At 42.1% G+C, this 18,236-nt stretch overlaps 1 protein-coding gene across 2 annotated transcripts; it reads left to right on the top strand.

Annotated features, from left to right (window-relative positions):
* Positions 1-364: 364 nt before the first annotated feature.
* Positions 365-14,861, top strand: LOC135518017 (crk-like protein). 2 transcript variants are annotated; one of them, XM_064942832.1, is made up of 4 exons: positions 365-755; positions 1,176-1,505; positions 4,487-4,955; positions 12,698-14,861. In XM_064942832.1, exons 2-4 carry the CDS (start codon positions 1,195-1,197, stop codon positions 12,830-12,832), a joined length of 915 nt encoding a protein of 304 aa, XP_064798904.1. In that variant the 5' UTR covers positions 365-755; positions 1,176-1,194; the 3' UTR covers positions 12,833-14,861. The 2 variants fall into 2 exon arrangements, with proteins under 2 accessions (XP_064798904.1, XP_064798905.1); XM_064942833.1 differs by having other exon boundaries at positions 366-755; positions 1,209-1,505.
* The last annotated feature ends 3,375 nt before the right edge of the window (positions 14,862-18,236 follow it).

The following is an 18,236-nucleotide window of genomic DNA, read 5'->3' as shown; positions in this document are numbered from 1 at the left end:
GCTGCTACTTCCCGCAGTACAAGTTGCCTTCTGAATATACATTTGTACAAAGGACCACCATCAAGGTCTTCCTATGATCTGGATATGAAGTCCTCCTGTGTTGTCCACATGATTTGATGCAGGCCAAGAACCTGTCTTTACATCAACTCATTACCAGTGGGGGTTTTCAGGCAATTAGATAAGCCTCAGCCAACTAATAATAAAATCCACTGTGTCGTTTCAGATAGACATCTATTTCATATAGACAGCTTTAGTGATTTTTTTTCTTCTCAGAATCACACAGTGTATTTTTTTGTCGCGCCGGGGTGGAGCACTCGCTCGAGGCGATAGTGACGTGCAGATAGACTGGGAGCGCGCAGATCCGCCTTCTATCCGCCATTTTTTTTTGTCTCAGACTCAATCATGTCGGAGGTGTGGAGCCGAGTATAAACAAGGGAAAGAAAAATACTAGTGAGACCTTATTATTGAAAAAAATCAGAGGACAGAAATATACTCAAGAAATTCAACTGTTTTTGGGACTCTATACACATGCAGGGGAACCGAGACACTCTTGTGATTTAATTTTGTGTGGAGACGTGTTGCAGGCCGCCATTTTTGTTACTGCCTCAAAAGTCTGTCGGTACTCAAGAAAATAATTGAACATATATATTTAGTGCCTTACAGTTCGACCAAGAAGATACAAAGTAACAATTTGGGCTTCGGCGCACAGCTATTTGCAACATTGTATCGACAATGGAGACTCGTTTAATCAAGTAGTGAGGCGACCTTTTCCGTTCTCATTTACTGACAGGGACTGGATATACATTATATTGTTTCATGAGATGTATGTTTGCTTTTTCGGAAGACGGAACTTAAAGAGGAACCTTGATTGATCATTGTTGCAGTCAGGCATTCTGTATATGTATAGCTTCTACTTTTAGACATTGAGAACTGGCATTTGTCATTGACAATAAACGAATAACCGTTACGCTTCAGAGTTGTCTCAGGCTATTCACAGTCTCTGAAACGTCAGGTTACGTTTGTATTGGATTTAACTAACTGAAGCCTGCAGCCTTCGACTAAAAAATCAATTTGGGCGGCTGATTACCCTTCCCTGGATCTTCAAAATCGTTATCTAGCTTCTGTTTTTATTTATTGTTTTAAACTAATATTTGTTATTTCTATTTTGTTTATAGAAGTTAATTTTGATCAAATATGTCATCTGCAAGGTTCGATCCATCGGACCGGTCCAGTTGGTATTTTGGGCCGGTGTCGAGACAGGAGGCGCAGAATAGATTACAAGGACAGAGGCATGGCATGTTTTTGGTTCGGGATTCTTCAACCTGCCCTGGCGACTATGTGCTGTCAGTATCTGAAAATTCCAAAGTGTCCCACTATATCATCAACTCCTTACCAAGCATGAGGTTCAAAATTGGAGATCAAGAATTTGATCACCTCCCAGCACTTTTGGAGTTCTATAAAATCCACTACCTGGATACGACTACACTGATAGAACCTGCCCCCAGGTAAGGAACTGCCAGAGGCTGCGCCTGCGGCCACATACCACTCAATGGAAATAAGTTAAAAGCTCTTATTTAGGCCTCAGGTTTTCAAGATCTTTAAAATTTCAATGATTTGACACATTATCTGCTATGTGATGGACCTCTCAGAAACTGAGTCTGAGGGTTGTATCCCATGTCAATCATAAACTTTACCAGTCTTCTACTTATTGAGTAGTGACTGCATGTAATGACAGGTTTAACAATGACTTGCATAGATCCTGTCCGGCTAGGGTTACTGTCTTACACCATTTTGAGTTATTTATATGTTTCATAACAATTTTAACCTTGACTGGTGTAGTATGTTCACAAAGGGGGTGTGACACAAAACAGTAGTGACATTTGGGGAGAGGAATGTATGTACTTTGATCTAGTCCAGTCTTTCCCAAACTCTGTCCTGTGGACCCCAAGGGGTGAACGTTTTGTTTTTTTGCCCTAGCACTAGCAAACATTGATTATTTGAATCAGCTGTGTAGTGCTAAGGCAAAAACCAAAATACTGGGAAATACTGATCTAGTCAGATTTCAGTATTTCAGCAGTAAAACTTGTGTTCATATTATATTGAAACAGTCGTGTGATAATCAATACTGAACCAAAATACACTTCATGACAAAGTATGTGGACACCTGCTTCTAGTCGAACATCTTATTTCAAAATCATCGGCATTAATATGAAGTTGGTCCCCCTTTGCTGCTATAACAGCCTCCATTCCTCTGGGAAGGCTTTCCACTAGATGTTGGAATACTGCTGGGGGGACTTGATTCCATTCAGCCACGAGCATAAGTGAGGTCGGGCACTGATGATGGGCGATTAGGTATTTCTCGCAGTCAGCATTCCAATTCATCCCAAAGGTGTTCGATGGGATTGAGGTCAATGCTCTGTTCAGTCAAGTTCTTACACACCGATCTCAACAGACCATTTCTGTATGGACCTCGCTTTGTGCATTTGGCCAATGTCATGCTGAAACAGGAAAGGGCCTTCCACAACGTTGAAAGCACAGAATTGTCTAGAATGTAATTGTATGCTGTAATGTTAAAATATCCCTTCACTGGAACTAAGGGGCCTAGCCCAAACCATGAAAACAGCCCCCAGACCATTATTCCCCCTCCACCCAACTTCACAGTTGGCACTATGCAATCTGGCAGGTAGGGTTCCCCTGGCCTCCGCCAAACCCAGATTCTTCTGTCGGTGAAGCGTTAGTCATCACTCGAGAACGTGTTTCCACTGCTCCAGAGTCCAATGGTGGCGATCTTTACACCACTCCAGTCATCGCTTGGCATTACGCATTGTGCGGCTGCTCGGCCATGGAAACCCATTTCATGAAGCTCCAGACGAACAGTTCTTGTACTGACGTTGCTTCCAGAGGCAGTTTGGAACTCGGTAGTGGGTGTTGCAACCGAGGACAGAAGATTTTTATACGCTACGTGCTTCAGCACTTGGTGGTCAGTGTTCTGTGAGCTTGTGTGGCCTACCACTTCGTGTCTGAGCAGTTGTTGATCCTAGATATTCCACTTTACAATAACAGCACTTACAGTTGACTGAGGCAGCTCTCGAAGGGCAGAAATTTGGCGAACTGACTTGTTCGACAGGTGGTATCCTATGGCGGTGCCACGTTGAAAGTCGCTGAGCTCTTCAGTAAGGCCATTCTACTGACAATGTTTGTCTATGATTTTTATTTACCTGTCCACAACTGGTGTGACTGAAATAGCCAAATCCACTAATTTGAAGTGGTGTCCACAAACTTTTGTATATATAGTGTATAAATGCAACAAGAAATGATTAAAGATTTTACTGAGTTAGTTTGTATAAGGAAATCAGTCAATTTAAATACATTAGGCCCTAGTCTATGGACTGGAGAAACAGATATGCATCTGTTGGTCACAAATACCTTTAAAAAAAGGGGCGTGGATCAGAAAACCAGTTAGTATCTGGTGTGACCACCATTTTCTTCATGTAGTGCGACACATCTCTTCGCATCAATCAGGCTGTTGATTGTGGCTTCTGGAATGTTGTCCCACTCCTCTTCAATGGCTGTGAAAAGTTGCTGCATATTGGTGGGAACTGGAACATGCTGTCGTACACGTCGATTCAGCATCCCAAACATGCTCAATGGTTGACATGTCTGGTGAGTATGCAGGCCATGGAAGAACTGTGAAATGTTCAGCTTCCAGGAATTGTGTGCAGATCCTTGCGATATGGGGCAGTTTATTATCATGCTAAAAGAATGAGATGATGGCGGCAGATGAATGGCACGACAATGGGCCTCAGGATCTCGTCACGGAATCTCTATGCATTCAAATTGCCATCAATAAAATGCAATTGTGTTCGATGTCAGTAGTTTATGCCTGCCCATACCATAACCCCACCGCCACCATGGGGCACTGTGTTCACAATGTGGACATCAGCAAACCGCTCGCCCTCACGACACCATACACTTGGTCTGCGGTTGTGACGCCGGTTGGACATGCTGCCAAATCCTCTAAAACAACTTTGTAGGTGGCTTATGGTAGAGAAAGGAACATTCAATTCTCTGACAACAGTTCTGGTGAACATTTCTGCAGTCAGCATATCATTTGCATGCTCCCTCAACTTGAGACATCTGTGGCATTGTGTTGTGTGCACATTTTAGTGGCCTTTTTTTGTCCCCAGCACAAGATGCACATGTGTAATGATCGTGCTGTTAAATTGACTTCTTGATATGCCACACCTGTCAGCTGGATGGAATATCTTGGCGAAAGAGAGATTCTCACTAACAGGGATGTAAACAAATTTGTGCACAACATTTTAGAGATGAGCTTTTTGTGTATATGGAACATTTCTGGGACTTTTTATTCCAGCTCATGAAACATGGGACCAACACTTTTCATGTTGCATTTATATTTTTATTCAGTGTACATGTTAATGTTTTTTTTTTATGCTCCCCCTCCTCCGGCCCTCTTCCTCCCCAGGTACCCAAACACAGCTATAGGCACCAGCCCCATTCAGACGATGGGCGGCCCAGAAGACAACTTGGAGTATGTGCGGACTCTGTACGACTTCACGGGCAGCGATGCTGAGGACCTGCCCTTTAAGAAGGGGGAGATCCTGATCATCCTGGAGAAGCCTGAGGAGCAGTGGTGGAGTGCCAAGAGTAAGGAGGGCCGCATGGGCATGATCCCTGTGCCCTATGTGGAGAAGCTGGTGCGACCCTCCCCTCATCCTGGCCAGCCTCCTCACGGCTCTCGCAACTCCAACAGCTATGGCATCCCCGAGCCGGCCCACGCTTACGCTCAGCCTCAGACCCCCTCGCCCCTTCCCCCTGGCACCCCTGGAGCGGTCATCACCCCCCTGCCCTCCATGCAGAATGGGCCAGTCATGGCTAAGGCCATCCAGAAACGAGTGCCCTGTGCCTATGACAAGACGGCCCTGGCTCTAGAGGTAGGAGTCCCTCACTTTCTGTCCCAGCATGGCTTTGTGAAGGGAGGCCTCAATGCCTAAATGTTCCCAGTTGTCTTCTATGTTCGTAGTTCAGTAGATTCTGTACATTTCATTAGATTTAATGAGCTGGTAATGTGAAAGTTGCGTTGTAGTTTGTCAGGAACGTAAGCTTGCAGACACAGTACCCGTTAACTACACTAGGCCCAATAATGGACTAAAGGAGCATAACGTTACTCCTTATAGTCCAAGGACCTTACATGTTCTGTTTGAAGGCGATTTGCTATGGATACCAAAACAACCAAATACTCCATCTAAACGTGAATCAATTCTTAATTGTGGTACGGTTCTAGAAACATAAATCCCTCTACTTTCATATCACATAAAAATAGTTTCACAAATGTAAAATACACACTAACTGTACACTGTTTTAACCCATTTTAACACAGTTGCAGCCAACAGTATTTTTCAGTGACAACTCGTTTAAGGCGTCCATCTTCCGTTTACACACAGGTGTTGTTAGACGCAGATAGCTAATTAGCGCAGGTAGTCCACCTTGTCTCCCGTCTGTTTTACACAAACAAGAGCTGTAACATGGAAATATGGGAACCCTAACTCTGTAAAGGTGTAGTAATTTAACAATTTTTTTTCTGATGCATGTTAATGTTTAAAGCAAGCAAGAAGATACTATCGTCAATAGGTGCTAAAGCAGTTAGGGTCTGAATGTGGAAAGTCTACACAGGCAGCCCAATTCTGATATTTATTCCACTAATTGGTCTTTTGATTAATTGCATCAGATCTTTTCACATTAAATCTTTTTCAGAGCTGATCTGATTGGTCAAAAGACCAATTACATAAAAAAAAGATAAGAATTGGGCTGCCTGTGTAAACACAGCCATTGTGCCAAATATTATGGATCAAGTCATTTAATGACAGTTGAGGTGACGACAGAATATGCTTGTGGCATCAGAACTGTCTTGCATCCCTCATATTTAGCTTTTGGGCTCCCAAGTGGCGCAGCGGTCTAAGGCACTGCATCTCGGTGCCAGGCTGAATCACAACCGGTCGTGATTGGGAGTCCCATAGGGCGGCACACAATTGGCCCAGCGGGATCTGGGTTTGGTCGGGGTAGGCCATCATTGTAAGTAAGAATTTATTCTTAACTGACTTTCCTAGTTAAATAAAGGTTAAATAAATAGTTAGTCTTTTCTCCTCCTCGCCTTCTTCTGTCCTTGCCAGTGTTATCAGTCTGTGTTGATTTTTCGAGAGGATGTGCAAAGTACTCAGCTTTCTATGGAGTAGAAATGCTGAGTAATCAGTGGCGGCAGGTGTCTCAGCTCTCTCGAATCATCTCTATTTGTTAAGCTAGCCTTCAGGGGCTCCCGCTGTCCCAAAGACCACCCCTGAAGGACAGGCACCCCACGGGGAGGCTAGGGCTGATGACGTGCCAAGTGGGTGTCAAACAACACTACAAGAGCTTCACCTTTGGTCAGTGGTTTAAGCATTGAAGTAAATTCAGGCTTTATTCTCTCTAGACCTCGCTCTGACAGAGGGTAGTATCGAAAACCCTAGGCAACACAGTGACTAGCTGTAACATGGAAATATGGGAACCCTAACCCTGTAAAGGTGATCGATCTCGTCAAGGTTTGCAATGATTGTTTTTCGCAAATACTGTATCTGTTTGGGATTCTTGAGTACAAATGATATATACTTATGTTCTGTCCCACCGACCATCCTCTGAAGAAAAAAATGGCCCACAGCTGAGCCTAGTTGATGGCCGCTGGCATAGAGGAACTACGTCACTGCCTACTTCACTACTTTGTCCGATTTGAATAAAATACAAAATAGTAGCTAACAAGCTGGAGATCACGGAGGTTATTTTTAATGAGTGCATTTTGCAAGTGGCTAGTTTGCGTCAACTACCTTAACTTCTTGAATCTAGGGGGCTCTATTTTCATTTTTGGAAAAATAACGTTTCCTAAGTAAACAGGCTATTTTGTCAGGACAAGATGCTAGAATATTCATATAATTGACAGCTTAGGATAGAAAACACTCCAAAACTGTAAAAATATTGTCTGCGAGTATAACAGAACTGATATTGCAGGCGAAAGCCTGAGAAAAATCCAATCAGGAAGTGACTCTTATTTAGAAACCTCTGCGTTCCTATGCGTCCCTATTGAGCAGTGAATGAGATATCAACCAGATTCCCTTTTCTATGGCTTCCCTAATGTGTCCAGTGTCACAATACATAGTTTCAGGCTTTTATTTTGAAAAATGAGCCTGAACGTCAACATTGCGTCAGTGGTCAGCTGAAGTCTCTGTGTTTTGTGCGTAATGTACAAATGCGGCCATTGTTTCTCTCTTTCCTACTAAGAAGCCATCTGTCCCGGTTGATATATTATCGAATAGATATTTGAAAAACACCTTGAGGATTGATTATAAACAATGTTTGCCATGTTATTGTCGATATTATGGAGCGTTGTCGTGACCGCAATTTCCGGTCGAATTCTCAGCCAAACGTGAAGAACTAACAGAGTTATTTCGGCTACAAAAATAATATTTTGGGAAAAAAGGAACATTTGCTATCTAACTGGGAGTCTTGTGAGTGAAAACATCAGAAGCTCATCAAAGGTAAACGATTTAATTTGATTGCTTTTCTGATTTTCGTGACCAGGTGGTTGCCTGCTGCAAGCTAGGCATAATGCTATGCTAGGCTATCGATAAACTTACACAAATGCTTGTCTTGCTTTGGCTGTAAAGCATATTTTCAAAATCTGAGATGACAGGGAGATTAACAAAAGGCTAAGCTGTGTTTCAATATATTTCACTTGTGATTTCATGAATATGAATATTTTCTAGTAATATTTATGTCTGTTGCGTTGTACTAATTAGTGTCAGTTGATGATTACGCTCCGGGATGGGTAGTTACAAGATTAACTAAAACCACTGCAAGGTTTTGTCAGCAAAATTAGCTTTGGAACCGTGACTTTCTTGCATGTCTGCCTCAATCTTTTCCCCTTATCAACGTAGGCAGTGACGTAATTCCTCTATGCAAAAGAGTCCATCATTGAAACCAGCCACTGTGTTGCTGAGGGTCGGATTTTCGAGACTAGAGAGCTGTTGCAAGATAGAGAAATCCTGAGATTATTCATTAATCAGAGGGGACCTGTTTTGTGCATCAGATCAGTTTGTTCTCATCATGTATCCACCAGAGCAGACGGCAGCTTAGTGCTTCAGATTTCCATCTGTCAGAAAGAAAGTCTGGGGTTGTGTGAATAGCACCACCTCTTTCACAAACTAGAGCAAGGCTGACTAATGCCTTGGATTAGCAGCATACCCCAGAACACAGCCACAATTTGGTCAGTTAATGTTACTGTAGCCTTCACCACCTTGGTTTAAGTCAAATCTGACTTAATCATGGAAACTGGGGGGGGGGGGGGCTTCAGAGTTCGCGACCTCCACACTATTGTAAACTGCATCTCATTTAAGCATTGTTCACATTGGCAGTTTGAAATGACCAACAAATAAATGCATATCTGATTGGAATGTGTTCTTTTTCCTCCAGTCTGAACAGCCAAAAAGCACATTGATTCAGATATTTTAAGACACATTTCAAACCACCTTTTGTAGGTGGTTTGAAATTAGATACAAATCTGATTCCTGCTGGCCATGTGACTTGTCTGACTGGTCAAATCTGATTTATTTGCCTGCAAGTGGTTTTTAGACTTATTTGGCATATGTTGTTGCTTGCTAGCTACTCAGCTACCATATGTTCTAGTCAGAACTGAGTAGCTTATTAATTATTAGTGAATATGCTAGAATGCTAAATGGCTAGCTAGTTGACTGCTGTGGTTAGCCAAAAATGACTTGTTTTGAAAGTTGGATCAAATCAAATAATTTTATCCTTTGATGCTCTTACACTATGATTTTGAACACGACAGGCAACTGGGATTCGTCCATGACAGGCATTGTCAACTTAGTTTGCTTTCTGAGTGATGGGAAGCACAGGCACCACAACCATCAGCTTACACCACTGTCAGCTTACAACACTGTGCTCACACCCATCATTACTAAGACAACTAGTATAGCAATGTCAGCAAATAACTGCTGTCTGAACTAGAGGTTGACCAATTCATCGGAATTGCCGATTTAATTAGGGCCGATTTCAAGTTTTCATAACAATCGGAAATATTTTTATTTTTTATACCTTTTATTTATCTAGGCAAGTCAGTTAAGAACACATTCTTATTTTCAATGACTGCCTAGAAACTGTGGGTTAACTGCCTTGTTCAGGGGCAGAACGACAGATTTTCACCTTGTCAGCTCAGGGGTTGCAATCTTGCAACCGCACAGTTAACTAGTCCAACGCTCTAACCTTTGCACTCCACGAGTAGTCTGCCTGTTACACGAATGCAGTAGAAGCCAAGGTAAATTGCTAGCTAGCATTAAACTTATTTTATAAAAATCAATCAACCATGATCACTAATTATGACTACTAGTCCAGTTTAGCAGGCAATGTTAACCAGGTGAAATTGTCATTTCTCTTGCGTTCATTGCACGCAGAGTCAGGGTATATGCAACAGTTTGGGCTGCCTGGCTCATTGTGAACTAATTTGACAGAATTTTACGTAATTATGACATACATTGAAGGTTGTGCAATGTAACAAGAATATTTAGACTTAGGGATTCCACCCGTTAGATAGAATACAGAATGGTTCCGTATTTCACTGAAATAATAAATGTTTTGTTTTCGAAATGATAGTTTCCGGATTCGATCATATTAATGACCAAAGGCTCGTATTTCTGTGTGTTATTATGTTATAACTAAGTCTGATTTGATAGAGCAGTCTGATTGAGCAGCAGCAGGCCCGTAATCATTCATTCAAACAGCACTTTCGTGCGTTTTGCCAGCAGCTCTTCGCAAGCACAGCGCTGTTTATGACTTCAAGCCTATCAGCCTAATGGCTGGTGTAACCAATGTGAAATGGCTAGCTAGTTAGCTGGGTGTGCGCTAATACTGTTTCAAACGTCACTCGCTTTTAGATTTGGAGTAGTTATTCCTCTTTCGCTGCAAGGGCAGCGGCTTTTGTGGAGCGATGGGTAACGATGCTTCGAGTGTGGCTGTTGTCAATGTGTTCCTGGTTCGAGCCCAGGGGGGCGAGGAGGGAGATGGAAGCTATCAAAGTAGGTGAGAGAGGGTGGCGGTGAGGGGACACAGGAGGTGAGCAAATGTAATTGAGAAAAAAGGTGTCAAACAATTATTATTTTTGTTGAACAATTCTCAACAGAATTTGTTTTCATATTTGCGTATGTTTATAGCTTAGACCCTATTTCGCATCTGAGGTTTTTGTGTTGTGCCTGCCATCGGGTTGAGACATGACATGCTCTTGTATACAGGGTGGGTATAATTTCAATCATAGAAATACAATTAATAGAATGGACGTATCCTATCATACCACTGCAATTTAGCTGCTACAGCATTGAAATTTTAAATTGAAGTTAACTTCTAATTACAACCACAAAAATGATCGCCGGTCCACCCACATTCAAATGTCAACTTAAATGATCATGTCTATTCTATTATTTATGTTTCTATGTTGTCAATAGTTTCCCTGTGGAGGATTGACAGTATAATTTAAAACAACATATTCAAGTCAACATTCTCTGATGTGTGGACTCCAACCTTCTTTGTAGTACTATTTGAGAGTTAAAATGTCTATTTTAGTACACAGACAAAACATGACACACACCCTGTGTTCAAGAGTATGCTGTATCTCAACCAATGGCGTGCACAACACGACCTTAGATGACGTAAAATAGGGTCTAAGCTACAACGTACAATAATATAAAAACATCAGAGTTAAAGTGTTTTTAATCATTGACGTTAACAGTAAAAAAACATGTTTTTCCAATTTGACAACCCTGTTTGTAAGCTTTTTTATTATATCTAACTCAACTGTTTTTATATTTTCCAGTAATAAAGACATGTATGTCTCATGGTATGGTGGGGTATGCAAAATGGGTCAACTTTGAGCACATTTATCTCCTTTCATTTTTTTGTCATTCAGGTCCAAACGGTAATTTTCTGAGCACTTCTACAATGGGAAAATATGTATGGAAGGTTTTGTTCAAATTCAAAAGGGGTGCTGTCAAAAAGTGATTCAAATGGATTCAATCTAATACTATCTCTGTCACTCAGAGTAGGTCATGGCCAACAGCAAAAACCTACAATTTAGCAGGCTATTTTGGGATCATCTGTTTCAGGAAATGAACCTCAGTCATTATTTAAAATTTCATCTGAAAGGAGGAATATTTTTATTTTATTTAACTAGGCAAATCAGTTAAGAACACATTATTATTTACAACAGCCTACCGGGGAACAGTGGGTTAACTGGCTCGTTCAGGGGCAGAACGACAGATTTGTACCTTGTCAGCTCAGGGATTTGATCTAGCAACCTTTTGGTTTCTGGCCCAACACTCTAACCACTAGGCTACCTGCCTCCCCCAATATACCCTGTGATATACCGCACCACCCAGCCCCTTCATAACCAAAAACAGCCACTGAAGTATAGTTATTACCAGCCAAATGTTTGGTTATTGAAAATATATGAACATTTGCAATGACCGTTCACAAGATGTCCAGTTTAGAATATTGTATCACCACACAACAGGATCATTTCTTATATAAAGAAAGTACAAGTAGCCTATACACACAATGTACGAACACCTTCCTAAGGTGGACTGCACCCCCCTTTGCCCTCAGAACAGTCTCAATTCGTCGGGGCATGGACTCTACAAGGTGTCAAGTGTTCCACAGGGATGCTGGCCCATGTTGGCTCCAATGCTTCCCACAGTTGTGTCAAGTTGGCTCAATGTGCTTTGGGTGTTGGATCATTCTTGACACACAAGGGAAACTGTTGAGTGTGAAAAACCCAGCAGCTTTGCAGTTCTTGACACACTCAAACCGGTGGGTTTGGCACCTACTACCATACCCTGTTCAAATATACGTAAATCTTTTGTCTTGCCCATTCACCCTCTGAATGCCACAGATACACAATCTATGTCTCAATTGTCTCAAGGCTTAAAACTTCTTCAACCTTTCTCCTCCCCTTCGTTATTGAAGTGAATTTAACAAGTGACATCAATAAGAGATCATAGCTTTCACCTGGTCAATCTGTCATGGAAAGAGCAGGTATTCCTAATTTTTGTACACTCAGTGTGCATTGGATTTTCCCGAGAGGTTATTTCAGGACCCATTCACCCATCACTTTGTCATCCTTTCCAAGTAGTCCAATTAGTTATATTAAATGTTGAGTACATCAATGTTCTTTCATTATGCGAGGTGAGGATTATGATTATGGATGGCACGTCTATAAGACTTCAATGTCCTTGAAGCCTCATTCTGATCCATACTTTCTGCTACATCTAGAGCCTGCCCTCCACGTTTAGGTTTTAATCTTCCTCTTAACAATGACAACTTCCCACATTTAATCCTGAGTGAATAGCATATGGTCTGTGCAGATAGGGGTCATGCACAGTGTCGCAAAGCACCAAAGTTATGGCTTTCTGCTCGACCTGTCACAACCATATTACGGTGTCAAATACATGGAGGGTTGGCAAGATCAATGAGTCTGTCAGTACTTTATTGTGTGATGGAGGATCTTACACTTATCTTAAATTGTCCACCTCATTTGTCTGTGGAATTAAGGAAAACTTAACTCCAACTGTCCTTAATTTCTCCTCAGGTGGGTGATGTAGTCAAAGTGACGAGGATGAACATCAGCGGTCAGTGGGAGGGAGAGGTAAATGGCCGGAGGGGTCTCTTCCCCTTCACCCATGTCAAAATAATGGACCCCCAGAATCCGGATGAGAGTGAATGACCTGGACCCCAACCGACCTGGACCCCAACCAACCCTCCCTCCCCACAGTGACACTCAAACCTGCTGGCTGTCTCCATCCCGCCCGCCAGTGTCACCACGGTTATGTGCTTGCCTGCTTGGGGCTGTGCGACAGCGGTCTCTTATCGTCATGCCAACCATTGTGCAGCTTTCTGACTGTTTACAGCTCTGGACTCAACTAAACTCCCCCATCTGGTTACAGGCTCGTCAGTGTTTTTTGTCTTTTCATTTTCAGACCATCGGTTGGTTGTGTGTGTTGCCATGGCTCCCATGACGCCATGTCTTACCTGGTCATTTTTTATTTGATCTTGGTTACATTTGAATACTTAGGGATTTTTTGAGAGCTTGCTTGGACTGTGTGCTTTGTATTGTGGATGGGAGGAGGTTAATGTGAAAAAGAAGAGAGGTGACTGAACATCACATGGACTGACTGAGGAGAGCAAAGTCATAAAGGGCCCCAAGTGGGGCCTGAGGATAGAACCAGACAGTTGACTGTGTCTCTCTCCAAACAATCATTCACTGTTGGTACCTTAGCCACGTACACACACACAGATTGACCATTACTTTGTGTGTGTGTGTGTGTGTGTGTGTGTGTGTGTGTGTGTGTGTGTGTGTGTGTGTGTGTGTGTGTGTGTGTGTGTGTGTGTGTGTGTGTGTGTGTGTGTGTGTGTGTGTGGATCAGTCTCAACACCTCTCTTGACTGACACAAGCTGAGCTGACTTGGGCAGGAGGACAAGGCAGAGGCTGACAGAGGAGTTCAAGCCCACATGGATTCTGCCTTGTGGAATAGCCCATAGCCTCAGTGACACAGACCTAGTTGACAGTTTCGTTATTTATGTTTTCCCCAGACTACATGTGAAATGGCCATATGTGAAGACATATTTTGTTTAATTTGTGCCATAAATTCAGGAGTGCTGAGCGAGGCGTTTGTCGTAGTATAAGTGCATGACTGTGACCAGGCTATAGCCAATGTTGTAAGAGTACTTATAAATGCTGTTGAGGGGTAAGGGCTTTTCTATGAGACTGATGCCTCATGCATCCAATGATATGGGTCACAGGAGGTGGGCAAAGGTTGCAGCCAGCCAATGACACCCCATCAATGCCTTTCACTGAAAAATGCAACTTTAGTACAAGCAATCCTTCCCTGTTTCCTCCCCGGGTTCCCTAAGGTGGTGATTGGTTACACCCCTGACTCTCATCTCTAGCCAGTGTTTACTGTCAAGCACAGGACCTGAGAAGAGAACTTGGTTGTCTTTGCTTATGTCTAACTGATATTGATGCCAGAGCTGTCCTGCTCTCTGGTCTTGGTGTGAGTGTGCTGATAAAGTGCTTCATTAGATCTCTGCTGTAAAGAAGACTTACCCTTCCTGTTGTCTCTTCCCTAGTGCTTGCCCATCAATTCCCCTGAGCTTTTTCATTGGGTAGAGTAATACCATTGTACAACTATCAATCATGTCCTGACTAGTGTTTTTTGTTAGCCAACTGTTGAATTGAGCATTTAATATTTGTTTTAATAACCTTGTAAACAATTAGACTGAAGGTGACTTTTTAAAGGGAAAAAACGCCTGCTGGTGGCCTCTGTGCATGACCTCTTGGCCTCTCCCAGGTCAAATGCTGCTTTGTCTCAATGAAAATTTCCTCATTAAAATATGAATTAGACTTGTTTTTATTGCCTCTGTGGAATCAATCCATTCAAATGTAGTTTGGTGTTCCTTGTGCAACCTCCATATTAAACCCTCTGATTAAGCAATACACCAATTTTAATATATGTTTTAGTTGGGTAAACATATGTTTTATTAACGTGCTTTGTAAAGGCATTAGCAGTATTACTGTTTTTTCCCCTCATGTTTTAGAGTGCCTCTGTGTTGTCCTCTTAATTCAAAATAAAAAATTGTGCCTTTTATTTTCTTATACCATTTGCATGTGTTAATATTTCCCATGGTTAACACCTGTCCTGGTATGGCCCTTTATGTACAGAACAAGTAAATAAAATGTATGTCTACTTCTTTAAGTTGCTCTGACCTCTTTACTATGAGGGTAATGAGTGCCCCAAATAAGTCTCTTCTTCTGCTCAGAACAGACAGGGGGGAATGTGTTCGGTAAAGGGGAGCAGGTGGGTGGGATGTTTTGCAGCAGGACTGACTGTATCTGGAGCAGGGGACATTTGCTCTCCATCTCTGCTTCATTTCTATCAGTTCCAGTTTTGATTGGGGCTGTGCCCAGGAGAAAGGAAGCAATTAATGAATGTTAATGAAGAGCTAATAAAAGAAAGCTTGCATATGCAGTGCTGACCTAGAGCGAGAGAAATAAACTTTTCAAGGGCAAGGTTTAGTCTAAATCTCTTCTCACATGAGGTATCCATCTGTTTTATTGGGGTAAAGTCTTTTTGACATGTGACTGTTTTCAGGAAACTAGCTGTTTATTTAATGCATGCATGCAGGTCTACTACATAAAATGTAACCATCTAAGGTTTCAGTTGAATAGGGTACACTTTGGGAAAGCAATGCTCAGTTGATTTAATACCAGCTTAGTTTTACAGTCTCCAAACAATTTTGACAGGTATTTGTGAGGTCTTCTTGGTGAGAAAGAAGAGAGTGTGGTCTGTGCTGGAGGAGGGGAAAGGAGATGGGATGGAGGGCAATGCTTCTCTGGCCTGTTGGTATGCAAACCAGATGGCATCCAGCCTCCACCAGGCTATTTGGGAAGAATGTCCAACAAGCCACATGCCATCCGAATTGTATAACTTCCTTAAGTTAGCTGGACCCCAGAAAGAGTAATGGGGATCCTTAATAAATACATATTGTATGGTCTTTGGAGATTAAATTATACAACTGGAGATGACATCTGCATCTATGTCTATTCTTCCGATATCTCTCCCTATCTGTGGCTGACTCCTTGAACTAGAAACCCATACTACACTGAAGAGCCTCTGCTTCTAGCAGCCTAGGTAGTAAGCGATAGTGTCTACTCTTTGAGCTCGGCGTATGACATCTCCAGACACTGCCGCCAGGCAGACTGGGGGGATACAGATGCTCACAATAATACACAAGAACAGGTGCATATGAGTGCTCGACTGCGGCCAACTCTGGGGTTACCACTGCCGCGGGGTGTCTCGCGGACAAAGTGTCACTGCACTGGCGGGGATATAAATAAGGCCATTACGTAACTGTCTCTAGGCCCATATGCTTCTGAAACAAATGGTACAGTAGCCTACTATGTTCTAGATTTAACTGCATACACGTACCTCATGACTACAGGAAAAGTGATTACCCACAAGAGGGTGTTGTTTTGTGCCAAATTCGAAGCAGCTGTGTGCCTCTCCCCATCCTCCCCTTTTGCACCTTCCGTTTTCCAGGAATGGGCCCCCATTTAATTGTATGGGTCTCTAACCGCTGTCCTTCCCCAGCCAAGCAGGTGCATGTAGACTACTCCACATTCTTGCCGTTGCCACCAAGAAGCTGAAACAGTCCACTGCAGTCTACACCAACCTGCATCATTGACCTGTTCAGCATCAATGATCACGTCTACATGCACACCAAAATCTCCTTATTATTCGGAATAATCAAGTCATCTGTTTTTGAGTTGAGGCATATAAATATCATGTCCCGTTTACAATAACACGTAAAAGCTTGCATCCCGGTTATAAGAAACCTGGATAAGATGTCTGGGATATGCTGATCTTAGAATGGGTATTGTGGCATGTCAACAGCTTATCCTGTTTACTGTTTTTTTTTCTTTGAGGTCTGCACATGCTCAGTTTCGAATATCATGGGTGATAAGTGATATTGTTTTCATCTACACCGGTAAAGTTGTCTGTTTCATTTAGGAACCTATGAGAAAACACAATAACTCCAAAATAATGGAAAGATTGTTCCTGTGCAAAATGTCCAAATGTCATCAGTTTCCCCGGTTTTAAGGAAATGAAAAGCTGAGAAAACGATGAAATACATTTCTGATAAGACTTCAGTTTGTCTTGTTTGCATATTTTATGTGGTTGAAATACTGTCTGCTTGCATAACAGTTTTACAAGAGATGCTGTAAGAAATAAATCCTATTTCTCCACTCCTGTCCCGAAGACAAAATTAACATTTGTTCTATAATTTCACTTCTAGAAATGCATAATTAATATGACATTACACTACCTGTGAGAGATTATAGGCCTACAGTCAGTGTCCAGATTTCAGTTACTATTCATTTAACCCATATTCATTTAAATGATAAATATTCTGTTTATTCATGGATACAGGGATACTCATGAGCTGGACATCAAGGGTGCATGTAAACAACTTATCCTGAATAAGACCTTAAATGGGATATGAGCTACAGAATACTGTGCACGTGCAAACATATTCAATGTCCTGTTCTGCATCATTGTTCTATCTGTCTTATTTAGTTTTCCAAACAAAGTGCCTCACCTCTCTGCTCTCTCTCTCTCCTTAGCAGTATGGCTCTCCGCCACATTAAATTGGAGTCATTAAAGGCTAAGTCAATGTATTCCTTTGGACTAGCAGTGGCTTCTGTGGTAATTCCTTAAATGAATCAGGCTGTGGTTGATGGTCAACCTCTCCTCAGGCTGTAAAGCACCAGGTTGATGCATATGCCTTTCTCCATTACCAGCTAACCTCCAGCTAACTGTTGGTGGCTGCCATGTTGGAGTGTGTAGCCCATAGTGATGAGTGCTGCCCTGGGAGCTGTGAAAGAGATTGCAGGCTCTATCCCCTCTACAATAGTGGAGCAGGATGCAACTGTATGGCAGTCCATATAGGTTCATGTGTGTATGTACACTACTGGTCAAACGTTTGGACACACCTACCCAGAGTTTTTGTTATTTGGACTATTTTCTACATTGTAGAATAATAGTGAAGACATCACAACTATGAAATAGCACATATGGAATCATGCAGTAATCAAAAAAGTGTTAAACAAATCAATGTATGTTTTATATTTGAGATTCTTCAAAGTAGCCACCCTTTGCCTTGATGACAGCTTTGCACACTCTTGGCATTCTCTCAACCAGCTTCATGAGGTAGTCACCTGGAATGCATTTCAATTAACAGGTGTGCCTTGTTAAATGTTAATTTGTGGAATTTATTTCCTTCTTAATGCGTTTGAGCTAATCAGTTGTGTTGTGACAAGGTAGGGGTGGTATACAGAAGATAGCCCTATTTGGTAAAATATCAAGTCCATAGTATGTCAAGAACAGCTCAAATAAGGAAAGAGAAATGACAGTCCATCATTACTTTAAGACATGAAGGCCAGTCAATACGGAACATTTCAAGAACAGATAAATGCTTCACAGAGTTCAACAGATACATCTAAACATCAACTGTTCAGAGGAGACTGTGTGAATCAGGGCTTCATGGTCAAATTGCTGCAAAGAAACCAG

The sequence above is a fragment of the Oncorhynchus masou genome, chromosome 28 (assembly GCF_036934945.1).
Source record: "Oncorhynchus masou masou isolate Uvic2021 chromosome 28, UVic_Omas_1.1, whole genome shotgun sequence".
Taxonomy (NCBI): Eukaryota; Metazoa; Chordata; class Actinopteri; order Salmoniformes; family Salmonidae; genus Oncorhynchus; species Oncorhynchus masou.
This window is presented reverse-complemented; position numbering and strand designations above follow the sequence as displayed.

Coding starts and splice junctions, on each gene's coding strand:
- LOC135518017 (XM_064942832.1), top strand. CDS start 1,195: ATGTCATCTGCAAGGTTCGATCCATCGGACCGGTCCAGTTGGTATTTT. Junction 1,506..4,486: donor CTGATAGAACCTGCCCCCAG/GTAAGGAACTGC, acceptor CTTCCTCCCCAG/GTACCCAAACACAGCTATAG. Junction 4,956..12,697: donor AGACGGCCCTGGCTCTAGAG/GTAGGAGTCCCT, acceptor ATTTCTCCTCAG/GTGGGTGATGTAGTCAAAGT.